The sequence below is a fragment of the Pan paniscus genome, chromosome 5, assembly GCF_029289425.2.
Source record: "Pan paniscus chromosome 5, NHGRI_mPanPan1-v2.0_pri, whole genome shotgun sequence".
Classification (NCBI taxonomy): domain Eukaryota; kingdom Metazoa; phylum Chordata; class Mammalia; order Primates; family Hominidae; genus Pan; species Pan paniscus.
In genome coordinates, this window is record NC_073254.2 from 93,800,684 (window position 1) to 93,827,473 (window position 26,790).

Below are 26,790 nucleotides of genomic sequence, written 5' to 3' on the forward strand. Positions count from 1 at the left end.
CAATATATCACATTGTACTCCATAAATATATACAATAAAAAATGCCACCTATAGTTTTCCTTCATTTTCATACTACATTTTAAGACACTCAAGAAAGTACTAGGAAATTGACTTGCATTATTCTGGGTTACGTTGGATAAGAGAGCTTTAGATAATTTTTGAAGTGTGTTCTATTTTGGTTATACATAATGGTTATAAATAATTACAGCACCCATTGTGCCGGGCATGGTGGCTCATACCTGTAATCCCAGCACTTTGGGAGGCCAAGGTGGGTGGATCACGAGGTCAGGAGATCGAGACCATCTTGGCTAACATGGTGAAACCCCGTCTCTACTAAAAATACAAAAAATTAGCCGGGCGTGTTGGTGGGCGCCTGTAGTCCCAGCTACTCGGGAGGCTGAGGCAGGAGAATGGCATGAACCCAGGAGGCGGAGCTTGCAGCGAGCAGAGATCCCGCCACTGCACTCCAGCCTGGGTGACAGAGCAAGACTCTGTCTCAAAAAAAAAAAAAAAAAAAAAAATTACAGTTCCCATTGAATCAGGAATTTGCAGTATATTGAGGGGGTGAAATCATGTTACTCTGCAGAAAACTTACAAACCAAGAAGTATATGAACATCTAGCATTGCATAAATGAATCCCATATTCATTAGTCATTTGATTTTTATTTATATGTCCTTGATATATTCTTGTGTACCATTGTCAGTTGTAAACTAGATTGTATAATTTTTGTCTATTAATGGATTCAGTAGAGTGATTAACAATACATCAGAAAGAAAACTATAAATAGTTGGGTTGATTTGGTCATTATATTGTAAAATTTAGTTTACTTCAGAAAAATTGTACATTTTCTTCAGTCTACACAACTATTTTTTTCAATCTTTTCTTTTTTTTTGAAAACTTTTTTTTTTTTTACAACCAGTTGGTCATTTTTTTCTCTTTGACTTTTCCTGAGTTCACATTAGTTTTATGTCTATAGATCTTGCATTTGATTTAACTGAATATAATAGTATCTGTTATTTTATAGCTTTCTAAATATCTTGGTAAATATATTATTTCATTTTTTCTTCCCTACATATGTGTATGTTTGTGTGTGTGTACGTGTGTGTATACATACACATACACACACACTCCATCTGATGTGCTGCGCACTCTCTCTATTTACATTTATATATGTGTGTGTTATATATATATTTACAAGTATATTTATATATACATATAATATATGCGTATTTACATTAAATTTTTTCAGATATTAAGATTGCTTTCTCAGCTTTCTTTTGGTTCATATTTTCCTGGTGTATTTTTACATTTCTTATTTTCAACCTTTTGTAAGTTTTTAAGTGTATCTTTTAAATAGCATATTATTATATTTTGCTTTTGTTTTTCAATCTAATCTAATAGTCAACATCTTTTAATAAGCTTTTATTTAATCCACTTATAAGTATGGTAATTCTTTTTCTAATGGGGACTTTTTTCTGCTTTTCTATATTTTAAAATTTAGATTCTTTTTCTGTGGGCTAGATTAAATTTGTTTTGGTGATTTAGAAGTTATGCGTTCTATTTTTGTTACTCTGTTAGTTACAAACTGTACCCATATTAATTTATCCTTGTTGATTTCTAAAGGTTATCAATATTTGAATCTTCTAGTATGCTCCTATATCCTTTTGATCTCTACCTCTGTCTCCTCCTTCTCCTCCTACCCTGGCCAGATCATTTTGCTCGTGTACAGATTTTAGTTCCATGTTACCATAGATTGCCCTTTCAATCTATGCTGTTCTTTCATTTTTTAATTGTGGAAATCTGTGTTGATTATTTCTTCCTCTCCATTTTATTTTTTCTCTCCTTCTGGGACTTTTGTTATTCAGAAATTGGCACTTTTACTTCCTCCTTCACATCTCTTAGTTTTTTGTTTTATGTTTTCTATCTCTTTGTCTTTTCTGTGTTTCTCTGGGAGAGTTCTTCAGTCGACTCAGCTTAGTGATCATTCATTAGCTGTATTTTAATCTACTTTAATCTCTCATATTGTGTCTTTTATGTCAGCTATTATGTTTTTAATATCTATTATTTTCCCTTTGTTTCTTGTTTTTGTTTTATATTCTGATATTTCCCATTATCTCCTTGTGTATATTTGCTATGTGTATTTTAAATTATTGAATTGAACTTTTCAGTAATTTTGTGTCACATGCTATATGTTGTCTAGTTGGATGTCTTACTTCTACAGTATTTATACTCTTTGGAAGTCTAGCTGATTTGGCAGATCCTCTGATAATATCTATTGGGGAAGGCTGAGCATCAGGTTCCAATCTGTGTAAGTCCTATGACCCCCTCCTGAGGGGAGAAGACTAGCCTCATGGACTAGAGAATTACTCTTGATCCTTTCTGCTGCTTGCCTCTATTCAGTGTTTCACTCTTAAACCCTTGGGGAAAAGAGCACCAGTAAGAGAAGGTCTCCTGAGGTTATGATTCACCAGCCCTGAGGGTTTGGAGGAGGAGGAGAGGAAGAGTGAATGCTTGAGGGACATGGGTCTGTCTGCGTGTTTTCCTCACTTTCCCACACTAGAAAGGCAGAGGTGCTGACCTGGTATTATCTTTTGGATACTTGCACAGGCAGTCTGAGCTGCTACTGCTGTTGATTTTGGCAGTGAAGTTGCCAGGACTGTGTGTCCTGAGGCTACCCCCTGGAGGGAAATAAGAGCAAAGTTTAAAAACCTCTCCTCCAGCCTGTTTTCTGACTATGTCTGCTGCTGCGTCTAGCTGCCTTCTGCCTTAGACTGAAGCGATGCACTTTCTCCCAAGACCAATTCAAGATGTCCACCACTCTTCCTGGGGTTTTCTCATTGTGCACGTTAAAGTTTTCTGCTTGCTTTTATTGTTTCTCCAGTTGGTTCTGGAGGAGGGAGTGAGGATCCTGTCATAGTAGACTGCTTTGGCTTCTTTTTTTTTTTTTTGTTAAATTTATATGTGTTGTCAATAGCCTCTTGAATGCCTTGGAATAATTTAAGTATGTGGATCTTCCAGGAATAATTTTTAGACATTAGCCTTCTTGTCGTTAGCCTATGCCGCAGCTTTGACAGTGCTTTGTTTATTGAGCCAGTGAGAACAGGAAGATTTCTTTATGAGATAGATGCAGCTTTTGCTTTTTTTTAAATAAATTTTATTGTGTATATTTGAGGTTATGTGTGTATATATATGTATATATGTATATATAAGATTATTGTGTATACATGAGGTTATGGAATACATATAGGCAGTATAATGGTTACTGTAGTGAAGCAAATTTACATATTTATCATTTTGCATAGCTACATTTTTGTGACAAAAGCAGTTAAAATCGATTTAATGAAAACTCCAAATATCATACAATTCTATTAACTATATCTCTCATGTTGTAGATTATATAACTGCATTTTTTCATCCCACATATCTGCTATTTTGTATCCCTTGACCTCTATATTCCCATTTTCTTCTTCCTTTCCCCCTCGCCCCTGTAACCATCATTTGTTTATCTATTTATTTATTTAAACTTTTAAGTTCAGGGGTACATGTGCAGGTTTGTTACATAGGCAAACTTGTGTCATAGGGATTTGTTGTATAGATTATTTCATTACTCAGGTATGAAGTCCAGTACCCATTAGTTATTTTTCATGATCCTCTCCCTTCTCCCACCCTCCACCCTCTGACAATCCCTACTGTGTGTTGTTCCTCTCTATGTGTCCATGTGTTCTCATCATTTAACTCCCACTTATAAGTGAGAACATGTGGTATTTGGTTTTCTGTTCCTGAGTTAGTTTGCTAAGGATAATGACCTCCAGCTCCATCCACGTACCTGCAAAGGAGATGATCTTGTTCTTTATGGCTGCCTAGTATTCCATGGTGTACATGTACCACATTTTCTTTATCCAGTCTATCATTGATGGACATTTAGTTTGATTCCATGTCTTTGCTTTTGTGAATAGTGCTGCAATGAACATATGCATGCATACATCTTTATAATAGAATTATTTATATTCCTTTGGATATATACCCAATAATGGGATCGCTAGTATTGAAATGGTGTTTCTGTCTTGTCTTTGAGGAATTGTCACATTGTCTTGTACAATGGCTGAATTAATTAACACTCCTACCAACAGTGTATAAGTGTTCCTTTTCTCTACAACCTCTCCAGCATCTGTTATTTTTTTGACTTTTAAATGATAGCTATCCATTCTGACTGGTGTGAGATGGTATCTCATTGTGTGTTTTTATTTTATTTTATTTTTTTGAGACAAAGTCTCACTCTGTTGCTCAGGCTGGAGTGCAGTGGTGTGATCTCGGCTCACTGCAACCTCTGCCTCCCAGGTTCAAGTAATTCTCCTGCCTCAGCCTCCCGAGTAGCTGGGACTACAGGTGTCGCCTCCACGCCTGGCTAATTTTTAAATTTTTTTAGTAGAGAAGGGGTTTCACCATGTTGGCCTGGTTGGTCTCAAACTCCTGACCTTGTGATCCATCTGCCTCGGCCTCCTAAAATGCTGGGATTGCAGGCGTGAGCCACCACGCAAGTGGCCTTTTTTTTTTTTTTTTTTTTGACAGAGCCTTGATCTGTCACCCAGGCTGGAGTGCAGTGACATGATCTTGGCTCACTGCAACCTTCACCTCCTGGGTTCAAGTGATTCTCCTGCCTCAGCCTCCCAAGTAGCTGGGATTACAGGCGTGAGCCACCATACCCAGCTGATTTTTGTATTTTAATAGAGACAGGGTTTCACCATGTTGGACAGGCTGGTTTCAAACTCCTGATCTCAAGTGATCCTCCTGCTTTGGCCTCCCAAAGTGCTGGGGTTACAGATGTGAGCACTGTGCCTGGTGGCCTCCTTATGGTTCTGATTTGCATTTCTCTAATGATCAGTGATGCTGAGCTTTTTCTCATATGATTGTAGGCCTCATGTATGCATGTATGACTTCTTTTGAAAAGTGTCTGTTCATATCCTTTGCCCATTTTTTATTTTTTTGAGATGGAGTTTCCCCCTTGTTGCCCACGCTGGAGTGCAGTGGTATGATCTCGGGTCACTGCAACCTCCACCTCCCAGGTTCAAGTGATTCTCCTGCTTCAGCCTCCCAAGTAGCTGGAATTACAGGCATGTGCCACCATGCTTGGCTAATTTTGTATTTTTTAGTAGAGACGGGGTTTCTTCATGTTGGTCAGGCTGGTCTCAAAAACTCTTGACCTCAGGTGATCTGCCTACCTTGGCCTCCCAAAGTGCTGGGATTAGAGGCATGAGCCACTGTGCCTGGCCCCTTCGCTGGCTTAAAAAAATTTTTTTTTCTTGTAAATTTGTTTAAGTTCCTTATAGATGCTGGATATTAGATCTTTGTCAGATGCACAGTTTGGAAAAATTTTCTCCCATTTTGTAGGTTGTTTACTGTGTTGATAGTTTCTTTCGCTGTGCAGATCTCTTTCATTTAATTTGATCCCATTTGTCAATTTTTGCTTTTGTTGCAATTGCTTTTGAAATCTTTGGCTGTTCCTATGTCCTGAATGATATTGCCTAGGTTGTCTTCCAGGGTTTTTATAGTTTTGGGTTTTACATATAAGTTTTTAATCCATCTTTCGTTAATTTTTGTATATGATGTAAGGAAGGGGTCCAGTTTCAGTCTTCTGCGTATGGCTAGCCAGCTCTCCCAGCACCATTTATTGAATAGGGAATCCTTTCCCCATTGCTTGTTTTTGTCAGATTTGTTGAAGATCAGATAGTTGTAGATGTACAGTCTTATTTCTGGGTTCTCTATTCTGTTCCATTGGTCTATGTGTCTGTTTTTGTGTGAGTACCATGCTGTTTTGGTTACTATAGCCTTGTAGTACAGTTTGAACTCTGGTAGCATGATGCCTCCAGCTTTGTTCTTTTTGCTTAGGATTGTCTTGGCTATACGAGCTCTTTTTTGGTTCCATATAAATTTTAAAATACTTTTCTCTAGTTCTGTGAAGAATGTAGTAGTTTAATAGGAATGGCATTGAATACATAAATTGCTTTGGGCAGTATGGCCATTTTAACAATATTGATTCTTCCTATTCATGAGCTTGGGATGTTTTCCCATTGGTTTGTTCATCTATGATTTCTTTGAGCAGTGGTTTGTAGTTCTCCTTGTAGAGATCTTTTACCTCCCTAGTTGTCTGTGTTCTTAAGTATTTTATCTTTCTGTGGCAGTTGTGAATGGGAGTTTATTTCTGATTTGGCTCTCTGCTGTGTGTTGTTGGTGTATAGGAATGCTAGTGATTTTCACACATCGAGGCTTTCCTGAAGTTGTTTATCGGTTTAAGAAACTTTTGGGCTGAGACTATGGGGTTTTCTAGATATAGGATTATGTCATCTGCAAACAGGGATAGTTTGACTTCCTCTCTTCCTATTTGGATGCCCTTTGTTTCATTTTTTCTTTCTTTCTTTTGCCTGATTGCCCTGGCCAGAACTTCTAGTACTATATTGAATAGGAGCGGTGAGAGAGGGCATTCTTGTCTTGTGCTGATAACCGCTGTTTAGATGCTGCTTCTTGAATTGGTGTCTGAGCAAGAGCGGAAGCAAATCTTCATGTATTCGTATTTTGTGACAGAGTTGGAGTCATGGAACTGTAGCCTTTTCTCTCCAATATGCCTGGCTCTGGCTCCCTTGTCTACTTGCCAGCTTCTTGACACATTATGAATTTTTTTTCTTATTTTATTGTTTTCTTATTGGTGCCTGTTCTAGTTGCTTACTGTGGATGCAGCCGTGGTTGTTGTTAGCGTTGCAGAAATAGTGGTTGCAGGTGTTTAATTTTATGCTGGAATGTGTTTTTTTCAACTTAGTTTTTTTTGTGATTTTTAATTCTGACTTTGTCTTAATTTGTCTGGTTAATGTAAATTTTTAGGGAGAAGTATCAAAATTATTACCTAAAAAGGTATAATACTTGATTTTTATTGAAGTTAAATATATATAAAATAAAATTTGCTATTTTTACCTAAAGTGTTTAATTCAGTGACATTAATTACTTCACAATATTATATGACCATCGCCAATATTTCCAAAACATTTTCATGGCTCCAGACAGAGACTCTGTAATCATTAAGCAATAACTACTCATTTCCCCTTCCCCACAGCCCTTGGGAACCTCTAGTCTACTTCTGTCTTTATGAATTTACCTATTCTAGATATTTCACATTTATATAATATTTGCCCTTTTGTGTCTGGCTTATTTCACTTAGCACAGTGTTTTCAAGATTCTTCCATGTTGTAGCATGTATCAGAGCTTCATTTCTTTTTTTTTTTTTTGAGACGGAGTCTTGCTCTGTTACCCAGGCTGGAGTGCAATAGCGCGATCTTGGCTCACTGCAACCTCCGCCTCCCGGGTTCAAACCATTCTCCTTCCTCAGCCTCCCGAGTAGTTGGTACTACAGGCGCCCACCACTACGCCCAGCTAATTTTTTGTATTTTTAGTAGAGACGGGGTTTCACTATGTTGGCTAGGCTGGTCTCAAACTCCTGACTTCATGATCCGCCCGCCTCGGCCTCCCAAAGTGCTGGGATTACAGGTGTGAGCCACCGCACCTAGCCTCAGAGCTTCATTTCTTTTTATGGCTGACTAATATTGTGTTGTGTATATATACCACATTTTGTTTATCCATTTTTCTGCTGATGGACACAGGTTATTTCCACCTTTTTGGCTATTGTAACTATTGCTGCAATGAACGGTGGCATACAAGTATCTCTTGGAGTTACTGTTTTCAGTCCTTTTGTGTGTATACCTAGGAGTGGAATTACTGGGTCATATTCTAATTCTATGTTAATTTTTTGAGGATCTGACAGTTTTACTCTTTTAGCCTGTTTTACCCACTCTTGCTAGCAATTAGTACTATTCTTAAAAAAAAAAGCATTGCTAATGGGGTACATGCAAATATCTCATTTTTGAAAAAACTGTATCTCATGGATGTTGTCATTTGCATTGCTTTGATTATCAGTGAGGCTGAATATTTTTCTGCTTATTAATAACTTATATTTCTACTTTTGTAAATTGCCTCTTCAGTTTTTTTTTTTTTTGTAAATTTAGGTCACTGACATTTTGCAGAGTTTATATTAATCTCCAACAAAGTTAACCTGTTTATCTCTGCCAAAAGTGTGGGTCATTTTTAATGCTGACCTCTGCCTGTTGGTCTTGTCAAACAGTAACATCTAAGTTCTCCCTGGCAGAACTCAAGTCCAGACTTCTTAGGAACTCTGGATTGCTGAACAGAGTAAAAAAGTAAGTGTAAGTAAGAAATGTAATTTTGGCTGACTGACTGATGAACAAAGCAATTACATATTCATTACTCCTAAATTTGTGTCATTTTCAAAGTTGATAAACATGAAGGCTAAGTCTTATCTAAGTTACTTGGAAGAAGTGTGGAAAGTTGTTATGAATCCATTCATTCCGTATATGTTATCTTCTCCTTAGGTGGTCCATGAGTTGGAACTTTATAACACAGGATATTATTTAGGCATGTTCATGAATTCTTTTGCAGTCTTTCAGGTATGTTTTGCTTGCTATATTGAAAAGATATTAATATTTTTTACTATTGCAAACCCTTTCAGAATTAGTGATCATTTTGAGATGTTAACCTTTTATTAAATGTGTCACTGAAGCGCAGTCTTATGTAAGTATAATTTGAAATGAAAAGATAATCATTTTTCCAGTTTTAAAAGCAAATGGAACAATTCACCATTGGAAAAGTTAATGGAATTGACATTAAACAAATAATTTTTCCTTTGTGTATATGTATTTCCATATAAATATATTTTATGTATATATATAATATATAAATATATTTTATGTATATTTAAATATATTTTATATATATTTAAATATATTTTATATATATTTCCTTGACTTTGAAATGGCTCTTATGCAATTGTGTGTGTGTGTGTATGTGTGTGTGTGTAAGATTGATGTGTGTATGTGTGTTTGAGAAAGATCAATGTGTATGTGCATGTGTATGTGTTTGAGAAAGATCGATGTGTGTATGCGTATGTGTCTGTGTGTTTGAGTGAGAAAGATTGATGTGCGTGTGCATGTGTGTGTTTGAGTGAGAAAGGTTGATGTGTGTATGCGTGTGTGTGTGTGAGTGAGAAACAGAAAGGTCGAATGTATGTGCATGTGTATACCTAAGCTCTCAAAAATGAGCACAAGTGAGTCAGGAGTTTGGGAGACTGCCTTGATAATTTAGTGAGCACTTAAACTTGTGTTTTAAAAGAAAATTAAAATTATTCTTTTTAGGAATGTGGACTCTGGGTATTGACAGATGCAAACCTCACGAAGGATTATATTGATGGTGTTTGTAAGTAATACATGGCGACATGCTTGTATTTGTCTTTCACGTGATATTCAACATTACTTATATAGGTATGGATATTTTTTAGATGAACATAGAGATTGTGATTTTCATTTTTTTGTTCTCTTCTCCCAAAATGTTTGGAGTTTAATGTACTTAGAAGTACATCTGGGCCATGACATGGAATGTTCATCTGAGCTCCTGTCTAGATATTTGAAGTGAATGCTTTCCTTTTTCTCTAGGTAATTCTTTGAGGTAGTTATATTTTTGGACATACTGGAAGCTGCTTTTCTTCTGATTTGTATCACAAACTGTCCTATTCTTTTGGAATTATTTAAAAGGAGCAACATATTTTTGAAATATTTTTGTACTCCAGCTTTTTGATGTTCACCTAGAAAATAGCCCAGATGCCATCATGCCATAAAGTATTCTGGTACACACACACACACACACACACACACACACACACACACACAGACATAGACACAGACACACACACACACAGAGACATAGACACACACACACGCAGACACACACACACACCCCTCATCAATCTGAGTTCTTCCTGGGCAGGATTATATCTGTACATCCTAGTTTCTTGAATTGCATAGAGTTGACTGCCAAGTAATAATAAGTGTGCTTTTAGAAAGACGTCATAAAATGTTTTGACTGAAGGAAATGTATGAATGTATAAATTAGAATGGTTAACCTTAGAAGGGATTCTCTTTTCTTTCAGGTTAAGTTATACTAACATCATCTTGAAAGGCTTCTAGAACTGTCACAGTTTCTATCCCTGAATTCCCTGTTTCTGTCAGGTATTCTGTTATTCCATGCTAAGCCCCAGGGTCTCTTTGGGCTGGTTCTTGCCCCAACAGGACACCTGATCCTCTGTCCTGAAACTTAAAAGATAATTTTATAGTCTTGAAGATGTTATGAAGTCATTATGATCTCTCTATATTAAAGACGTGGTACATTTAGCTTTCCTCATATAACCCTCTATCCTAGACAATCTTCCAAGCATGTTTTTCCATTTTTCAGTCTCAGTTTTTACCCATCATTGTTCTTTTTTACATATTGAATCCTTCTTGATGCCCACTGTAATACCCATTCTATTGCCAGTAATACTTACTGTATCCTTTACCTTTTCTGAAAACCTTCTTCTACCTTTTCACTGTAATAGAAGGAACCTGATACTCTCACTGGCACATTATGTCTCTGGACACCTCAAGTGATTGACATTCATTTTGTATGTGGAGTTTACAATTCATTCTCTCTAGTGACTGTTTTTCTAACTACTGTCAATGTTTATTTATAGATGACAAGGCAGAATATGCTGAGAGGTTTATGGAGGAAAATGAAGGACATATCGTAGATATTCATGACTTTTCTTTGGGTAGCAGTCCACATGTCCGAAAGCATTTTCCAGAGACTTGGATTTGGCTAGACACCAACATGGGGTAAAAATTTATAAAATTCTTTGCCCATACATATTTTGTTTAGTGTTTGTTTTAAATAAGCTTTGTCCGCTTTCTAATGTTTAAGTACAAACATAGTGTAACTAAGAACTAAGTAGACCAAAAGGATTTTTTAGGAAATGATATTTATTGAATCTAAATACACTTTTTGATAAAGCCACACATAAATTATGGCAGGAAGGTCTCATCAATGAGAAGATAGGCCTTTTTTTTTTTTTTAACTGAAGGGTGATTTTGACTTCCTTGAAGTCTCATGATTCTTGTTGAAGAAAAATTGCTGGGAGTACATTTGTTGTCACAGGATGGGAAGCACTCATGATTACCTCCTGTGACCCCTGGCAGTGCCGCTAACTGAACCCTGCTCCTCACAAAGCATTCCCAGGAGTCACAGGGAGAAGGGGCATGGGTGGTGGAAGGAATTCAGCTTGGCTGATAAACCCCGTACTACCTGGCCTGATAATTGAGCAGGTAAATCATGAAATCCACATAGTATTTTATAGTCAGCTGTTTAAAGATACTTGAGTTAACACATGAGTGAAATATCAAGGAAACAAATAACAGCATTGACAGGGATACAGAGAAAAACTTCTGCAAATTTAGAGAAAAAATTGGAGTTAAATTTGAAAATGTGTATTTATTATCTATAAAAAATTTGTGAAAAAATAATGTTTATTCTGAAGATGTAAATTCTGCAGGAAGATTTTATTAGAATATGGATCAATATGCAGTATTATGACCTTATGATGACCTATTCTTTGAAAAGTTGGGATTTACTGTTTTATACTTAAACCTTTTAAATGGTTTTAAATTCAGATATGTAAACAATAGGAAAAACTGAAATTCTTCCAAAAATAGTTTAGATTATTTTGGCTTATTTCAAAATGTATCAGTTCTTGGTTTTGTGATGTTTATATTTATTATCGTGACTTCAGTTCCAGGATTTACCAAGAATTTGAAGTAACTGTACCTGATTCTATCACTTCTTGGGTGGCTACTGGTTTTGTGATCTCTGAGGACCTGGGTCTTGGACTAACAACTACTCCAGCGGAGGTATTGTATTAAAGAGCTGCTTATCAGTGTTACGGTGACATTAAGCTAATACAGCATCAGCTCCTCAATTTTTGTTTTTTAAATGACTGCTTATAATGTTTATCACAGCTTAGAGATTCCTTGGCTTTGTCTTTTGGTTTTTATCTGTTTTATATTTAAGAATGTGAGCTATATATAGCTATATAAACTGCTAAATGTGCAAAGTCCATACTAAGATTTGGGTAGAAAAGTTTATTATTGACCTGAACTAACCATCTCCAAAGGCCAGAAGAGAGAGAAAGAAAGAGAGAGAGAGAAAGAGGAGAGGAGAGAGAGAGTGAGTCTTTCTATTTGTCCTCTTCAAGAATGAACAGAACTTCTCAAGATGTTCCCTAGCCAATATTCCATCATGTCTTTTGGTCGAATTGCATCATATATTGTTTCCTAAGCCAGTCACTGGCAGGAGGAATATAATGACCATGAGTGGCCTGAATTGTCTCATTTGAAATTGAAATGTAATTTTGATTTACAAAATAATCGTATTCATGAAAAATACAGTGTAGATTGAAAAATGCTTTGGGTTTATATAGAAATTGGAATTAGATTGTAAGCTCAGGCCATTATAAACAGACAATTCAGCAACATGAATGTCTGAAGGGACATTCAAGAATCATTAGGAACATGGGGCAATTTTTCATTGTCTGGGACTGTCCTGAGTATTGCAGACTGTCACCCACTAACTACCTATAGCACCTTCGAGTCATGGTGACAATCTAAGACACCTTCACAAATGTGCAGATAAACTCTAAAGGGAGTTACTGCTGCCAGCAAAACCACTGGCCTAAACTAATCCAGGTTTAGCTTTAGATGCAGGGATGGGGCTTGGCCTTTTCTGTAGGACTTGGCCAACAATATCAGAATTGGATCACTGAGGAGGAAGCACATATATTCAGATGTCCCACACATTTTCTCATCTGTATGTAAAAATAAATCATATATATGTTTTAGAAATAATTTCCAATTTCCTCTTTAAATTTAGTCAGGAAGCACATGTATTCAGATGTCCCACACTAGAACAGGGGCTGTTGGATTTGGCAGGGCTTTTAAAGCAGATTGGTGGAGTCAATACAGCATGAAAGAAGAGCAAATTGCTTCGGGATTAGACAGGCTGGGTTCTAGTTCTGGCTCCTCTACTTGCCAGCAATATGAATTTGTACTAGTTACAAAAATCTCAAAAATTTAATTTTCTTTTCTATAAACTAGGAGACTAACAGTAACCTTATGGGGTTGTAATAACCAAACAAAATAATTTATGTGAAGTGCTTGGTTGCTATAAGGCACTTAATAAAGTATAGCAATTATTATGTTAAGTAACATAAATCAAGTCAATTTGCCGTCATTCATTTGTGATAAGTTGCTGTTTGCTTTCTGTTGATAGCAAGTTGACATTTCTAGCTGAAGTTAAAAGCTTCACAGGTTTTATAAAGATTGCATTTAATTGCATAAAATGTGAAGAATTTTGACCTGAATAAAAATATGTACTCGTTGTGTTCTTTCCAGCTCCAAGCCTTCCAACCATTTTTCATTTTTTTGAATCTTCCCTACTCTGTTATCAGAGGTGAAGAATTTGCTTTGGAAATAACTATATTCAATTATTTGAAAGATGCCACTGAGGTAATGTGTTCAAGCTTTTGTTGATCATTTACACTACAGGAGAAAATCGAGGTAGCATGAAGGGATTGGGTTGTGTAGTATCTGGGCATTTGGGATTCTAAGCACTTTATACATTTCTGGGAGGCTGAAAATAGACATGTCTTGTCAGTGATTTCTTCTGCTAATTAATGTCTAAGGATATCATTAGCATGTCTACACATTACCTCCTTGAATTTTCAGCATAGGTTTTCCTCTTTTGCCATGTAAGTTCCTTATTGTCTCTGAAGCATGCCTTTCTCTTTCCTGCCTCCCTGCATTTTCCCCTGGTTTTCCCCACATCTAGAATGTGTGGCCACTTCTCACTGCCACTCTGTGCCCACTGCAGTTTTTTTTTTTTTTTTTTTTTTGAGACATGGTCTTGCTCTGTTGCCCAGGCTGGAGTGCAGTGGCGTGATCTCGGCTCACTGCAACTTCCGCCTCACAGGTTCAAGTGATTCTCCTGCCTCAGCCTCCGAATAGCTGGGATTACAAGGGTGCACCACCACGCCCAGCTAATTTTTGTGTTTTTCATAGAGACAGAGTGTTGCCATGTTGGCCAGGCGGGTCTTGAACTCCTGGCCTCAAGTGATCTGCCTGCCTTGGCCTCCCAAAGTGCTGGCATTACAGGCATGAGCCACTGCGCCCAACTGCCATTCTGTTATGTTTGTAGCCCCCATGTTTATATTTTCAAGGATTCACTATTGGATTCACGTACCTTGTATCTCCTTAGCTAGTCATTTCCCTGGGAGGCAGGAATTAGGTTCACTGTTTGTGTTGTGCCCACAGTATGTTAACCAAGTGACTGATTTTTCTTCCCCCAGAATAAGTAGAGATACGTAATTAACTTTATTACATGGATGAAAATGACATGATATCTTTAGGCACTTTATATATAATTTTTTTTAATTTAAATTTTAATTTTTTAAGCTTTTTATTGGCATATTTGGCTGACAAAGTGGGAAGTAAATTTTTTTAATTTTTTAATTTTACTTTTTAACCCAGTTATCATGGTACCATGTAACAAGCAAAAGATCTAGAGTCTAAAGACCTGGATTCAATGTTTAATCTACCACTTACCAGCAAATGACTTAATTGTAGTTTCCTCATCTGTAAAATGGAAATGATAATTATTACACCCACAAAAGATACCTTGAGAAGCAGATGAAAACATCAACGGGAAAATAATTCATAAAATGTAAGGCCTAGAGAAATGCTATTATTGATGAGACTTGCAACTTTGGGATAATTTACAAAAGTTTACAACCAAGATATGCTTCAGGACTAATATCTGAGTTGTACTTTCCTTGGAATAATTTTTTACAGAGACTTCAATAAATTCAGTAACATTTCATGCTATTTTCTTCAAATTTTTCTAATGAGACCAGTATGTTCCAGGATGACATAGTTAAATCAAGCTGGTAGTAATATCAATATATGAAATAGCCTTTCTGTGCACATCCTTACCATCTAATGGCTTCAGATAGTGAGAGAATTTAAAGTTAGTGGGAGGACTAGAAATGGGGCTGAAGATCGCCCTTTCCCCATGTATCTTGAGGTTGAGGGGAAAGCATAGAAAAGAAATGAAGTTTTTCCTGATACTCTTTGATACTCTCCTTGGTCGAATCTTTGTCTCATCTTTTCTCTAGTCTTGAGCCTCACAGATTTGACAGTACTTAAACTGGTGATAAAAGAGCACCTTACTGAAGAGCATCTATTATACAAAAGCTTTGATTTATTTTTTTCTTTCAGGTTAAGGTAATCATTGAGAAAAGTGACAAATTTGATATTCTAATGACTTCAAGTGAAATAAATGCCACAGGCCACCAGCAGACCCTTCTGGTTCCCAGTGAGGATGGGGCAACTGTTCTTTTTCCCATCAGGCCAACACATCTGGGAGAAATTCCTATCACAGTCACAGCTCTTTCACCCACTGCTTCTGATGCTATCACCCAGATGATTTTAGTAAAGGTAAATATTTGATGTCTGAAAGAAATGAAATGGAAATACGTAATTAAAAAGGAAGCAGAAGGTTTTTTTCTCTTGGTTAAATTTGTTGGCATATCTAGTAGGTCATCTTCTTTACCCTTCTGGTAATGCCTAATCACTTTCTTATCTGTATGTAAAAATAAATCATTTAGAAATAATTGCCAATTTCCTCTTTAAATTTAGTCAGGAATGTGACTATAAAGACTAACGTCTCTTTTGCAGTCATTTACATCTACAGACTGTGTTACGTTGGGATCCTATTAAAACACAGTCAAGTCGATTTGTAGATTTGGAATTTTGGAATTTTTCAGTGAAGGTAAAAGAGATTTTGTAGATTTTTTTCAGAGAAGACATTCTAGACAGAAAGATAATGAGCATAGTGGATAAACACTTGTATTCTGGGGTGAGGCAACCCTGTGTTTGAATCTCAGCTCTGCCAAGTGTGATTTTGAACAAGGCATTTAATCTCCCCCTCTTTGGATAATAAAAGGAACTACCTCAAAGGGTTTTTTTCCTTAAATTTTCATCTTCTTCTTTGTCATTTTCAAGGCCAGTCCATGAGATGCCTTATCTAATTTAACTAGAACTTACTAACAGATTTGAAGTAAGAATAACAAAATGGTAGGCACTGTGTCATCAGATTTAATTCATTTCCATGGAAATGGTGCCTATTAAGTGTAAATCCTGTGAAAAACATGTTTCAGTTAATGAAGGGTACTGTACTTAGTGAGAAAATCTAAAAGGAAAAATTAATCAAAGTTATGGTAATTTGTTGTAATACAAACTAACAAGAAAAACTCATTCTGTGAAATGAATGTATTACTTGTTTAAATAAAATATCTAATTTAAAGAAAACAAAATAAGAAATGATAGGTGCCTATTTAGCCATACACAAACCTCAGACACAACAGGTCAGATGTTTGTGTTCATATCTGCGTATAGTTCTCTGTAAATATGTGAGTAGAGACCATGTTAATTGTGTTCATTTTTTTCAACAGGCTGAAGGAATAGAAAAATCATATTCACAATCCATCTTATTAGACTTGACTGACAATAGGCTACAGAGTACCCAGAAAACTTTGAGTTTCTCATTTCCTCCTAATACAGTGACTGGCAGTGAAAGAGTTCAGATCACTGCAATTGGTAAGAATAGAGTATATCACCATCTATTGGTTTAATTGTATATGATCATATATGTTGTTCTTGTAATTATAGGTGTATTTTCTTATTGAGTCCTAATAAGAAGAGATGGCAAAAGTTTTTAATTGGGCCCAACAACTCATTATAATATGAAGGCTAGCAAATTATGTATCCTAAAACTGTTCTCAATCTTCAATGTATATAAGAATCACCTGGGAGTCTTGTTTAAAAGCAAATTCTGGTTTAGTAGGTCTGGAGTGGGACCTGGGAATCTGCTTTTCTAACAAGCTCCTAGGTGTTGGTGATACTCTGGCTTGTAGACCACACTTTGAGTAGCAAGGCCTCACTATACCGTGGCTGGAGGGAGGGTTCATTCCTAAGAGCAGAGCTTCTGGCTTCTGTGGCTCTCCACCACTGGTGAATATCAGAATCTTCTAAGGAGCTCTGTAAATACAGAAACATCTGGGTTCTACTCTAAACCTACTAAGTCAGAATCGCTTGGGCTATGGCTTGGTCATGTATATCTTAAAAAACTTTCACAAGTGATTCTGATAACCAAAGGTTGAGTACTACTCCCTAGGGCAGTTCTCTGTGCAGGATATGAGTAACCTTTACAGTAGGAAGTTACTCACTGACTTCGGTCACCTCTCCTAGTTACTTTCCATAACATAATAGTACTTTTCAAAAATTGGCGATTTATAATTGTATAAATTTATGGGATACAAAGTGATATTATGGCTTATAAATGCAATGTGGAATAACTAAATCAAGCTGGTTGACGTAGTCATCACCTCAAATACTTAACTGTTTTTTTTTGTGGGAAGAACATTTGAAATTTGCTGTCTGAGCATTTTTTTTTTTTGAGGCGGAGTCTCGCTCTGTCGCCCAGGCTGGAGTGCAATGGCGCGAACTTGGCTCACTGCAAGCTCTGCTTCCCAGGTTCACGCCATTCTTCTGCCTCAGCCTCCCGAGTGATTGGGACTACAGGCACCCGCCACCATGCCTGGCTAATTTTTTTTTTTTTTGTATTTTTTAGTAGAGATGGGGTTTCACCATGTTAGCCAGGATGGTCTCCATCTCCTGACCTCATAATCCACCCGCCTCAGCCTCCCAAAGTGCTGGGATTACAGGCGTGAGCCACCGTGCCCGGCCTTTTTTTTTTTTTTTTTGATGGAGTCTCGCTCAGTCTCCCAGGCTAGAGTGCAGTGGCAGGATCTTGGCTCACTGCAACCTCTGCCTCTTGGGGTTCAAGCGAGTCTCCTGCCTCAGCCTCCTGAGTAGCTGGAATTACAGGCACGTGCCACCACTCCCAGCTAGTTTTTGTAGTTTTAGTAGAGATGGGCTTTTGCAGTGTTGGCCAGGCTGGTCTCGAACCCCTGACCCAAAGTGCTGGGATTACAGATGTGAGCCATGGCACTCAGCCTTTCTTAGCAATTTGGAAATTTACAATACTCTTGTTATTAACTATATTTACCATGCTAAAAGTCCTTTTTTTTTTTTGAGATGGAGTCTTTTTCTGTAGCCCAGGCTGGAGTGCAGTGGTGTGATCTCGGTTCACTGCAACCACCGCCTCCTGGGTTTAAGCAGTTCTTATACCTTGACCTCCCATGAAGATGGGACTGCAGGTGTGTGCCACCATGCCCGGCTAATTTTTTGTATTTTCATTAGAGACGGGATTTCACCATGTTGGCCAGGCTGGTCTCAAACCCCTCATCTCAGGTGATCCACCCACCTCAGCCTCCCAAAGTGCCAGGATTACAGGCATGAGCCATTGCGCCCAGCCTAAAAGTACTTTTTAATTAAACATAGTGTCTACACAAATGGTGTTATTAATCAGGGGGTTCTCCAGAGAAACAGAACCAATAGGAGATACTTACATATAAAAGGAGGTTTATTATGAGGAATTGGCTCATGCAATTATGGAGGCTGAGAAGTCCCATGATCTGCTTTTGCAAGCTGGAGACCCAGGAAGGCTGGTAGTACTCACTCTGAGTCCAAAGGCCTGTGAAGCAGAGGAGCTGATGATGTAAATCCCAGTCCTAGGAGAAGATGAGATGAGATGTCTGAGCTCAAGTAGTGAGGCAGGAAAAAAAGGGTGAATTCCTCCTTCCTCAAGCTTTTGTCTATTCAGGCTGTCAGTGGATTGGATGGTGCCCACACACACTGGGGAGGACAATTTGCTGGACCCAGTCCACCAACTCAAATGCTAATGTCATCTAGAAACACCCTCACAGACACTCAGAAGCAATGCTTAATCTAGGCACCCCTTGGCTCACTTAAGTTGACACACAAAATTAACCCTCACAAATGGTTTGTTTATATAGTTGTGCTTTACAAATAACTGAAGAAAACATTTTAATTAATGACGTCTAATAGTTTGTTAGGTCTTTAAGGTGTTAGGACCTAAAACACTTTTTTACAGTTCTTTTATATTTCACTGGCAGATGTAATGCTTTTTTATTATAACCCAAACAACCAATCCATAGGCAGAGGACTTTATTTGGAGGCATATATATATATACATACATACATATATATATATATATACACACACATACATATATATGTGTGTGTGTGTGTATATATATATATATATAATTTTTTTTTGGAAGAGGCAGGGTTTAGCTATGTTTGCCCCAGGCTGGACTTGAACTTCTGAGCTCATGTAGTCCTCCTGCATCAGCCCCTTGCATAACTGGGACTACAGGCATGCACCACTGTGCCTGGCCAATTCTTAAAAGGAATTAAATAAGCTCTCTATTTAGGGGAATAAATTCTGCTTAAGCGTCTCCCACAGTGTTGGGATGCTGGGAGATGCACTACACATACACACACACACACATGCACACACGCACACATATACACAGAGGGAAGGAGCCTGGCTTTTTAAATATGTACCATCACTCCTTACATAGGAACAATTCTGTCTGTCGTCATGGAAATACCCCGAGGCTTAATTTTTATGCTTGATGTAAAGAATGGATTTTCAAGTTTTATTTTTACATGTTGTTTTAAAGACCTATTTTGTATCCCAGAATGTACGAATTTTAGCTTGCTTCTTTGAACTTTGATAGTCTATGTTCACTTTGAATATTAAACACATAGCCTGCAGTGGTAATAATATAACCTCTATTTTTTTCTTTGTATTCACATCTAAAATTTAAGCTATACTGGCACAGCTTCAGTCTATTCATATGAAACAGGTTCTTTTCCCTTTTTTTTCATATTCATTTTTTAGGATCACATTTTCACTAGGTATTTGGACTTGGCTTGGTATAAGTTTTCAAAATAAACTACATAGAAAGATACTCTTATCTATACAGCTTAACAATGGCAGGGCCAAAATTAGAACTCAGCCTTCATATTTCTGAATTTTTGCTACTTTCCCTGAGTTGTGGTGTTAGGATGTGGGTAGAGGGTTTTAAAGCATGTGTTTTGTTTAATTTTAGATTACTAACTTTGAATCCTTTTCCGAATCCTTTTGATCCTGAGATTAATTGAAATACTTATATTTGTTGTTACTAAACAGAACACATTGGAAAACACTACAATCCTCATTGTTTTTTAAAAAAATTATTTCTCAAGTTCTTGTGGTGTATTAGTAAGAAATAAGAATAAAATTTTGTTTGCGTGAAGAATACTACTAATAAAATGTTTCTTTCCTGTATGAGTGATGGTGTCTTACTGATCAATTCTGTACATTTTTTTAAAGATTTTTTTAAAAATTATTTTTTGCCTAATTTATGCCACATGCTTAACTGAGCTAAAAATGTCCTCTTTCATCACACGACCTACAAGTTCAGTACCAGAGCATTGTTATTTTTTTGACCAGTCTTCCTAAAAGCTTGGTGTAAAGTTTCAACTCTGTTCCAAGCAGTGGAATAATGATATTGCTTCAATGACAGAGGTCTTCTGTACTCAGTGAAAGTCTCTTTGCCACCAGCAGGTCGTTGTTACTGAGTATTTACTGAATGAACTGCATGTCTTGTGCTTCCAGGAGATGTTCTTGGTCCTTCCATCAATGGCTTAGCCTCATTGATTCGGATGCCTTATGGCTGTGGTGAACAGAACATGATAAATTTTGCTCCAAATATTTACATTTTGGATTATCTGACTAAAAAGAAACAACTGACAGATAATTTGAAAGAAAAAGCTCTTTCATTTATGAGGCAAGGTAAGCATTTTAGAGATCTACATTTGTTCGTAGAAAAAAATTTGTTTTTTTCAGGTAGGTTTCATTCTAGACCATATTTCAAAATAGATGGATTTTGTCTTAGGTAAGTGATGGGCTACACGGTGTTGACATGTGCGGGAAGTGCAAACAATGGAAAGCTGTTACAATTCTTCCTTTAGCTAACTATTCACTCACTGCTGCTAAGATGTTTGTTAGTAATGGCTTAAGAGTTAGTTTCTGGTGGGAGGGCTTGTATTATACTAAGGGATCTGAAACTTAAAACTCTTTAAAAATCTAGAGGAATACTCATTCATTTTATTACACATTTGTGGAGTGTTTCTTAGTGCCAGGATCAGTTTTCGTGCCAAGAAAACAGAGGGAGCCAGGGCCTCTCTTCTTAAAGAATTCGCTGCTCAATGGAGAAGATGGTTTGTATGTAAACAGACGCAGTGCCGTGTGGTGGGGACCTTCTCAGTGCATTTAAAATGATGAGGAGGACCTGCTGGACCCTGAGGAAATGTCATGCTAGTGAAGACTGTATCTTGACACCTTGAAAGGTGGAAACTGTTCACAGGCACCAGATCCTTTGTTTTGGCAACTTGTTAATAACAGCAGCTAACATGAGTTGAGTGTGTACTGTGTGGCAGGCAGTGTTCTAAACACTTTACATCTCATACCTCATTGAAGGCTCACCATTAGTATTAGCATGATCCTGTTTTTTTGCAGATGAGGAAGCTGAGGTGCAGAAAAGTTAGCTAACTTGCCCAGGGTCATATAGTCATACAGAGCTGGGATTTGGACTCTGAGCCTATGCTCTTGACATCCATACCTAGGAGGAAACAAAGAGATGTGAGACACGTTTGATGTTAATAGTAAAGTAAATTTGATTTTCTGAAATACTCCAAAAGCTTACCAAAAGTTACAGTCTCAGTTTTATATTTCCTTATTAGTGGATCTCTAGCACAAACTCTCTGTGGCTGAGTTTTTCTCTCTGCACAATTTGTATGATATATCCCGTCCATCAAATTCGTGAGGATTAGAAGGGTTCACACAAACTGATTAAAAATGAGGATTCACTATAATCTAAGAAAAATATAGTTCAACGCTTTCCAACTCCTAATTTTTTTAGTTTTTGTTTTTTTATAACAAATGGATTAAATGAAAAGTAGGGGCAAGCTATTAATTGATTGCTAATTTCTCCACAGAAGAATTAGAAAACTCAGTAAAGATACCATTGTAATGTGAGCTTTTCTTCCAGGTTCCCTTATTGTGTAGAGACCTTTTTATTCTAAAATAATTCTATGTAATGACAGTAATAGCAACTAAATCTGTTTAAATGTTTTATGCATGTTTCATTTAATTCTCACAAGAACTCTAGGAGCAGGTGTCCTATTATTATTTCCATTTTATAGATGAGGAAATTGAGGTACAGAGAGGTTAAATAATTTACCCATGGTGGTCTGGCTTCACCGTCCACCTTGTTCCTCAGAACACTATGGGATAATTCTGATTTGCAGTGTTCCCAGGTTTTTAGAAGCAATGGGATATGATGGAAAGGACCAGGAATCGGGACGGGATGCTTGAGTATCACCACCATGTAAGAAGTCTCACTGGAGATTTTGATAAAATATTAAGGGAGGAATATGGGGTCCTGTAGAGAGGGAGGCACCAAAGGTTAGAATATGGGGTGTCAGATTAGACTGAAGTAAGCTGTAAGGTGTTGGGTTTAAGTAGATGAGCTGGAGTCAGTGTCTGAAGATCTCCCTGAGATAGGATGGCACAGACAAAGGCTGAATGGGAGTCAAGGGGTTGCGGGTCAGGAACAATGCAGTGTATGAGATCACAAACCAAGGGAGACCAGCGTTTAGAATCAGGGCTGAGTGTGGCCTGAGTTCTGATGTGGGGAAGGACATAGTGGTATATTTTCCCTTAGATTAGGGCCAGACCATGCAGACACTATGACTGGCCCTGAAATGCACCAGGTGGTTAGGTCCTCTGGGAAATTTGTAGAGATCCAGCAGCTGGAATTTCCTGTATAGAGTTGCCCATGTAAAATTATCCCTGTTTATACACATTTGTGGATTGGTCATGTTTTAAATATATACGTACAAGAATAACCTTTGTCAAATTTTATTATAATTAAATTTAAGTGGTACCAAGTGGTCTCTGTGGTATATTGTGTGCCATGCTAAACACAAATGAGATCTTTACACATTGGCATAATGGCTGTAATTAAGGAGATGAGTAAAAATTATTTGGGATTGTCATGAATGAACATTGTACCTTTTGAAAACAAGATTCCAATTTGTATTCAAGATTTAGTTTTTCTGGTTTGAAGTAGAAACTACATAGGAATTAGACTGGTGCTTTATAATTTGGCACACATTCTTTGGGATAGTTTAATACAATAAGGTAAAATATTTCAGAAAATGCCACATAACTCCATATTTACATATGTTTTATGAACTGTAACTCGGGCTAATCAAATATTAATGCTTTAAACAGAAAGGATAAATTTTACATAGCTTGAAACATGTAAGCAGTGAAAACTCATTCCTTAAAAATAATTTCAGTGTGTGTCCTAGATACGTTTGCTGTGGATCAGCAGCCATCCTACAAAATGAATGGTCCAAATCCTCAGTATCTGTTGTTTACCCAAAGCAGTGCTAGTCCCTCAGGTCAGTCCTGGCCAGGTAGGTGGCCAAACTGCAGTTTTTCAAAGTAACCCAGAGAGGGTCTCTACTGATTGCCTGAGATCCCTCCTCACATCTGTTGGTTGTTAGAAGGCACAGTGGCCAGAGTGCAAAAAAAGCATCGTTCTCTAAGTGCCAAGCAGTCCTCCCAAGTGTTGAGAATGCCGAGCGCTACAGCTGTAAGTAGGCGAGTCTCCCCTTGGGAGGAAGTAGATCAGGGGCATAGCACTGGCTGTGGAGGCAGTCAGACCTGGGCTTGAGTCCTGGCTCCCACCTTGGAACAGGTTCTTAGTGTCTCCAAGTCTTGGTTTTTTTACCTGGAAGACAGGGATAATAAAAGAACCCACTTAGTAGGGTTGTTTTGAGGAGTCAGTGAGAATAAAAGAACCCACGTGGTAGGGTTGTTCTGAGGAGTCAGTGAGATACGTCAGCATTTTATTCAACACGTAGCAAGTGCACAATGAATATCAGCTATAGTAGAATTAGTTGCCTCTAACTAGGGAGTTAGAGGTTAATGTCAGTGAATAAATCCTGTCCATTCTCCCTCTAAAAACCTGTATGAAATTCTTCTATTTCTCTCCATCCCACTGCTAATTGTTCCATTCAAGCATGATTGCTCACTGGACTACTCCAACGGCTTCCTGACTAGTCTTTTTCTGTGTTCCCTCCCCTTCAGTACATTCTCCATATAATGTAAAAGGGATCTTAGAAAATGTCAAGATCCTGTCACTTGCTTGCTTATGATCCTGCAGTGGGCTCCCGGCTTCAGCCTACAGGGTCCTGGGTGATCTGGCTTGGCCTCCCTCCTTAGCCTCATCTGGAGCTGGCTGTGTCTGGAACACTCTGAGCTCCATGCTGCGTCAGGGACATGATGCTTTCCCTTCCTTCTCCTGGCATGCTTTCTCCCTAGGTCTTTCCATGGCTGCTCCTTTTCATCATTCAGTTGATGTTTGCCTCAGAGTGGCCTTCCCTGACCACTTAGTAACTCTAATTTGTACTACTCCATTTTATTTCTTCACTTAACATTATTTAAAATTATCCTGTCCATCATCCGTCCCTGCATTTAGAGGGGGAGCTCTGTGACAATGGGGACCATGTTTGACCTTCATTGTATAGCTATGTGGGCATCTCAATAAATCCAGAATGGGCGAATAACTTATTACCAATATTAACTTTTTTGGACTTTAGGTCCATCATCCTAATGTGGATATTGGGTCCAGAAGATCTCTGAAGCGCCCCCACAGTGTAGCATGATGATCTCTGGGCACTAATGGGTCGACCTGGCCTTGGCATTCTCTTAGCAGCTAAGAAATGTGACCAGTGATTTCCATGTGCTACTCTTTTTGCTGGTGAAGTGGCAGATGAAAGTCAGCACAGTGGAGCTCCCCAAAAATACATCATCTCACATGCTGAACTAAATTATATTTCAAAGTAGTGGACGAAAGCTTCTTGGTATAATGCTTTTCATTATGAAATCAGTGTCTCATTTCAGAGACTCTCTTTTTTCTTTTGCCATCACATTTGCCGAAGTCCTTTAAATATACTGTAGTTGTTTTTATTTTTTAAGAAATTAAAGTGGCTTCAGCGTGAGTCATGATTATATTATTTAAATGTCATTTATGAACAGCGCATTGTTTTACTTAAATCATGCTTGGCCCAGGAGTTCTGTAACCTAACCCATTATTTTGTTGATCGAAACAACAGCTACATCATTGAATGAAGTGTCTTTGCTGTCAAAAAGGAAAATGGAACCATAACATGAAAACTGTTTTTGATAAGGACTGGAAATCCTGAACTTGTTAATTGAAGATTTAAACCGTTTGTTTTCCTCAGATATTTAAATCACAGTGCCTGCAGTTCAACTTTTTAAAGTGAGACTCAAACCAAGTCTAATTGAAAACACTATATTTCCTCCACTGAAATAAAAATAAGAGAAAGAAAGCTTCAGAATTCGGATGTTGCCATTGGTCACAAGTATGGCTAGTGGCCATAGCTTAAAAAACTGTGATGTTCTCACTTTCCATTTCATGTCATAGAAAGTAAACAAATTCATAATGATTTCTTTTAATACAGAGAATTTTTTTATCAGCTTATTACCAGAGAAAATTCTTGAAATAGTCACAAATAGCCGACTTTACTTCCTTTATTTACATGTAATTTTGACACGAGGTAAATCAAGTCAAACTATGTTTAGAATGTTACTTTTTCATTGTTTGTGAGCAGTATTTTTATCTTTATTATAATAAATTTTGAAATTTTACATTCATGGTTATCCCAAAGAAAATTCATAACCCAGAACAGGATGTATCTTATCTGGCCCTTTATGAAGGGCTCATGGGTTTTTATCTTAAGAGCCTCTGGACTTCTTCTGCATTTCAATTTTCAGAAGTCTATGAAAGTTCTGAGCATATGATTACTTTTCAAACTCAAGAGCCATTCCTAAAATGATTAACTTAAAGGTGATACTCTTATTTCTTCATAAACTTTTGGAGAGAGCTATGTTTTTGCCTTTCTTGTCTGTTGTGATGCAGAGTCTCCAACTTAGATGACTGCACTGGAATGCTGAGTTGTTGTATTAACAACAAACATTATAGACGAGTCATCAGTGTCCTGTTTTTTTTTTTCTTTTTTTTGTGATGGAGTCTTGCTCTGTCGTCCAGTCTGGAGTACAGTGGTACGATCTTGGCTCACTGCAACCTCCGCCTCCCAGGTTCAAGCGATTCTCCTGCTTCAGCCTCCCGAGTAGCTGGGACTACAGGTGTGTGCCACCACACCTGGCTAATTTTTGTATTTTTAGTAGAGACGGGACTTTGCCGTATTAGCCAGGCTGGTTTCAAACTCCTGTCCTCAGGTAATCCACCCGCCTTGGCCTCCCAAAGTGCTGGGATTATAGGCATGAGCCACTGTGCCTGGCCCTGTTTTGTTTATGGGATGGAAATTATGCCTGATACACTGGGACGATTTGGAGGACAGTCGAGGGATCCACAATGATGCATGCTGGTTTAAGATGAGGAAGGAAACCTCACAGGACACTCCGACAAGGAGAAATACAAGTTCTCTCCAGGTTGTGAATTTCTCCCTTACTTTTCCATGGGAGCAGAGCTGGTGGTTTGGATTCTCAGTGTTATCTAATCCTGCTCAAGAAATTCACTGCAAAACTGGTGATTGTCTGTGGCCTCTTCTCTGGGCTGGCTGCCTCTAGTGGAAGAATGGTGCTAGTTGTTGATATTAATGGGGAATGTTGGAGGTCAGCCACCTGAGGGGTAATTTCCATAAGCACTGATCTCATCTCCA

General features: G+C 37.7%; 1 protein-coding gene across 1 annotated transcript in view; it reads left to right on the top strand.

Moving 5' to 3' along the window:
• CD109 (CD109 molecule) overlaps nucleotides 1-26,790 on the top strand; it is a 136,567-nt gene that overhangs the window by 77,835 nt on the left and 31,942 nt on the right. Inside the window, exons 16-23 of the mRNA XM_034962387.3 lie at nucleotides 8,434-8,508; nucleotides 9,253-9,313; nucleotides 10,623-10,764; nucleotides 11,715-11,832; nucleotides 13,372-13,485; nucleotides 15,253-15,471; nucleotides 16,488-16,632; nucleotides 20,627-20,803. Of these exons, the coding sequence (XP_034818278.3) occupies nucleotides 8,434-8,508; nucleotides 9,253-9,313; nucleotides 10,623-10,764; nucleotides 11,715-11,832; nucleotides 13,372-13,485; nucleotides 15,253-15,471; nucleotides 16,488-16,632; nucleotides 20,627-20,803 (1,051 nt within the window). The remainder of the gene's footprint in view (nucleotides 1-8,433; nucleotides 8,509-9,252; nucleotides 9,314-10,622; nucleotides 10,765-11,714; nucleotides 11,833-13,371; nucleotides 13,486-15,252; nucleotides 15,472-16,487; nucleotides 16,633-20,626; nucleotides 20,804-26,790) is intronic.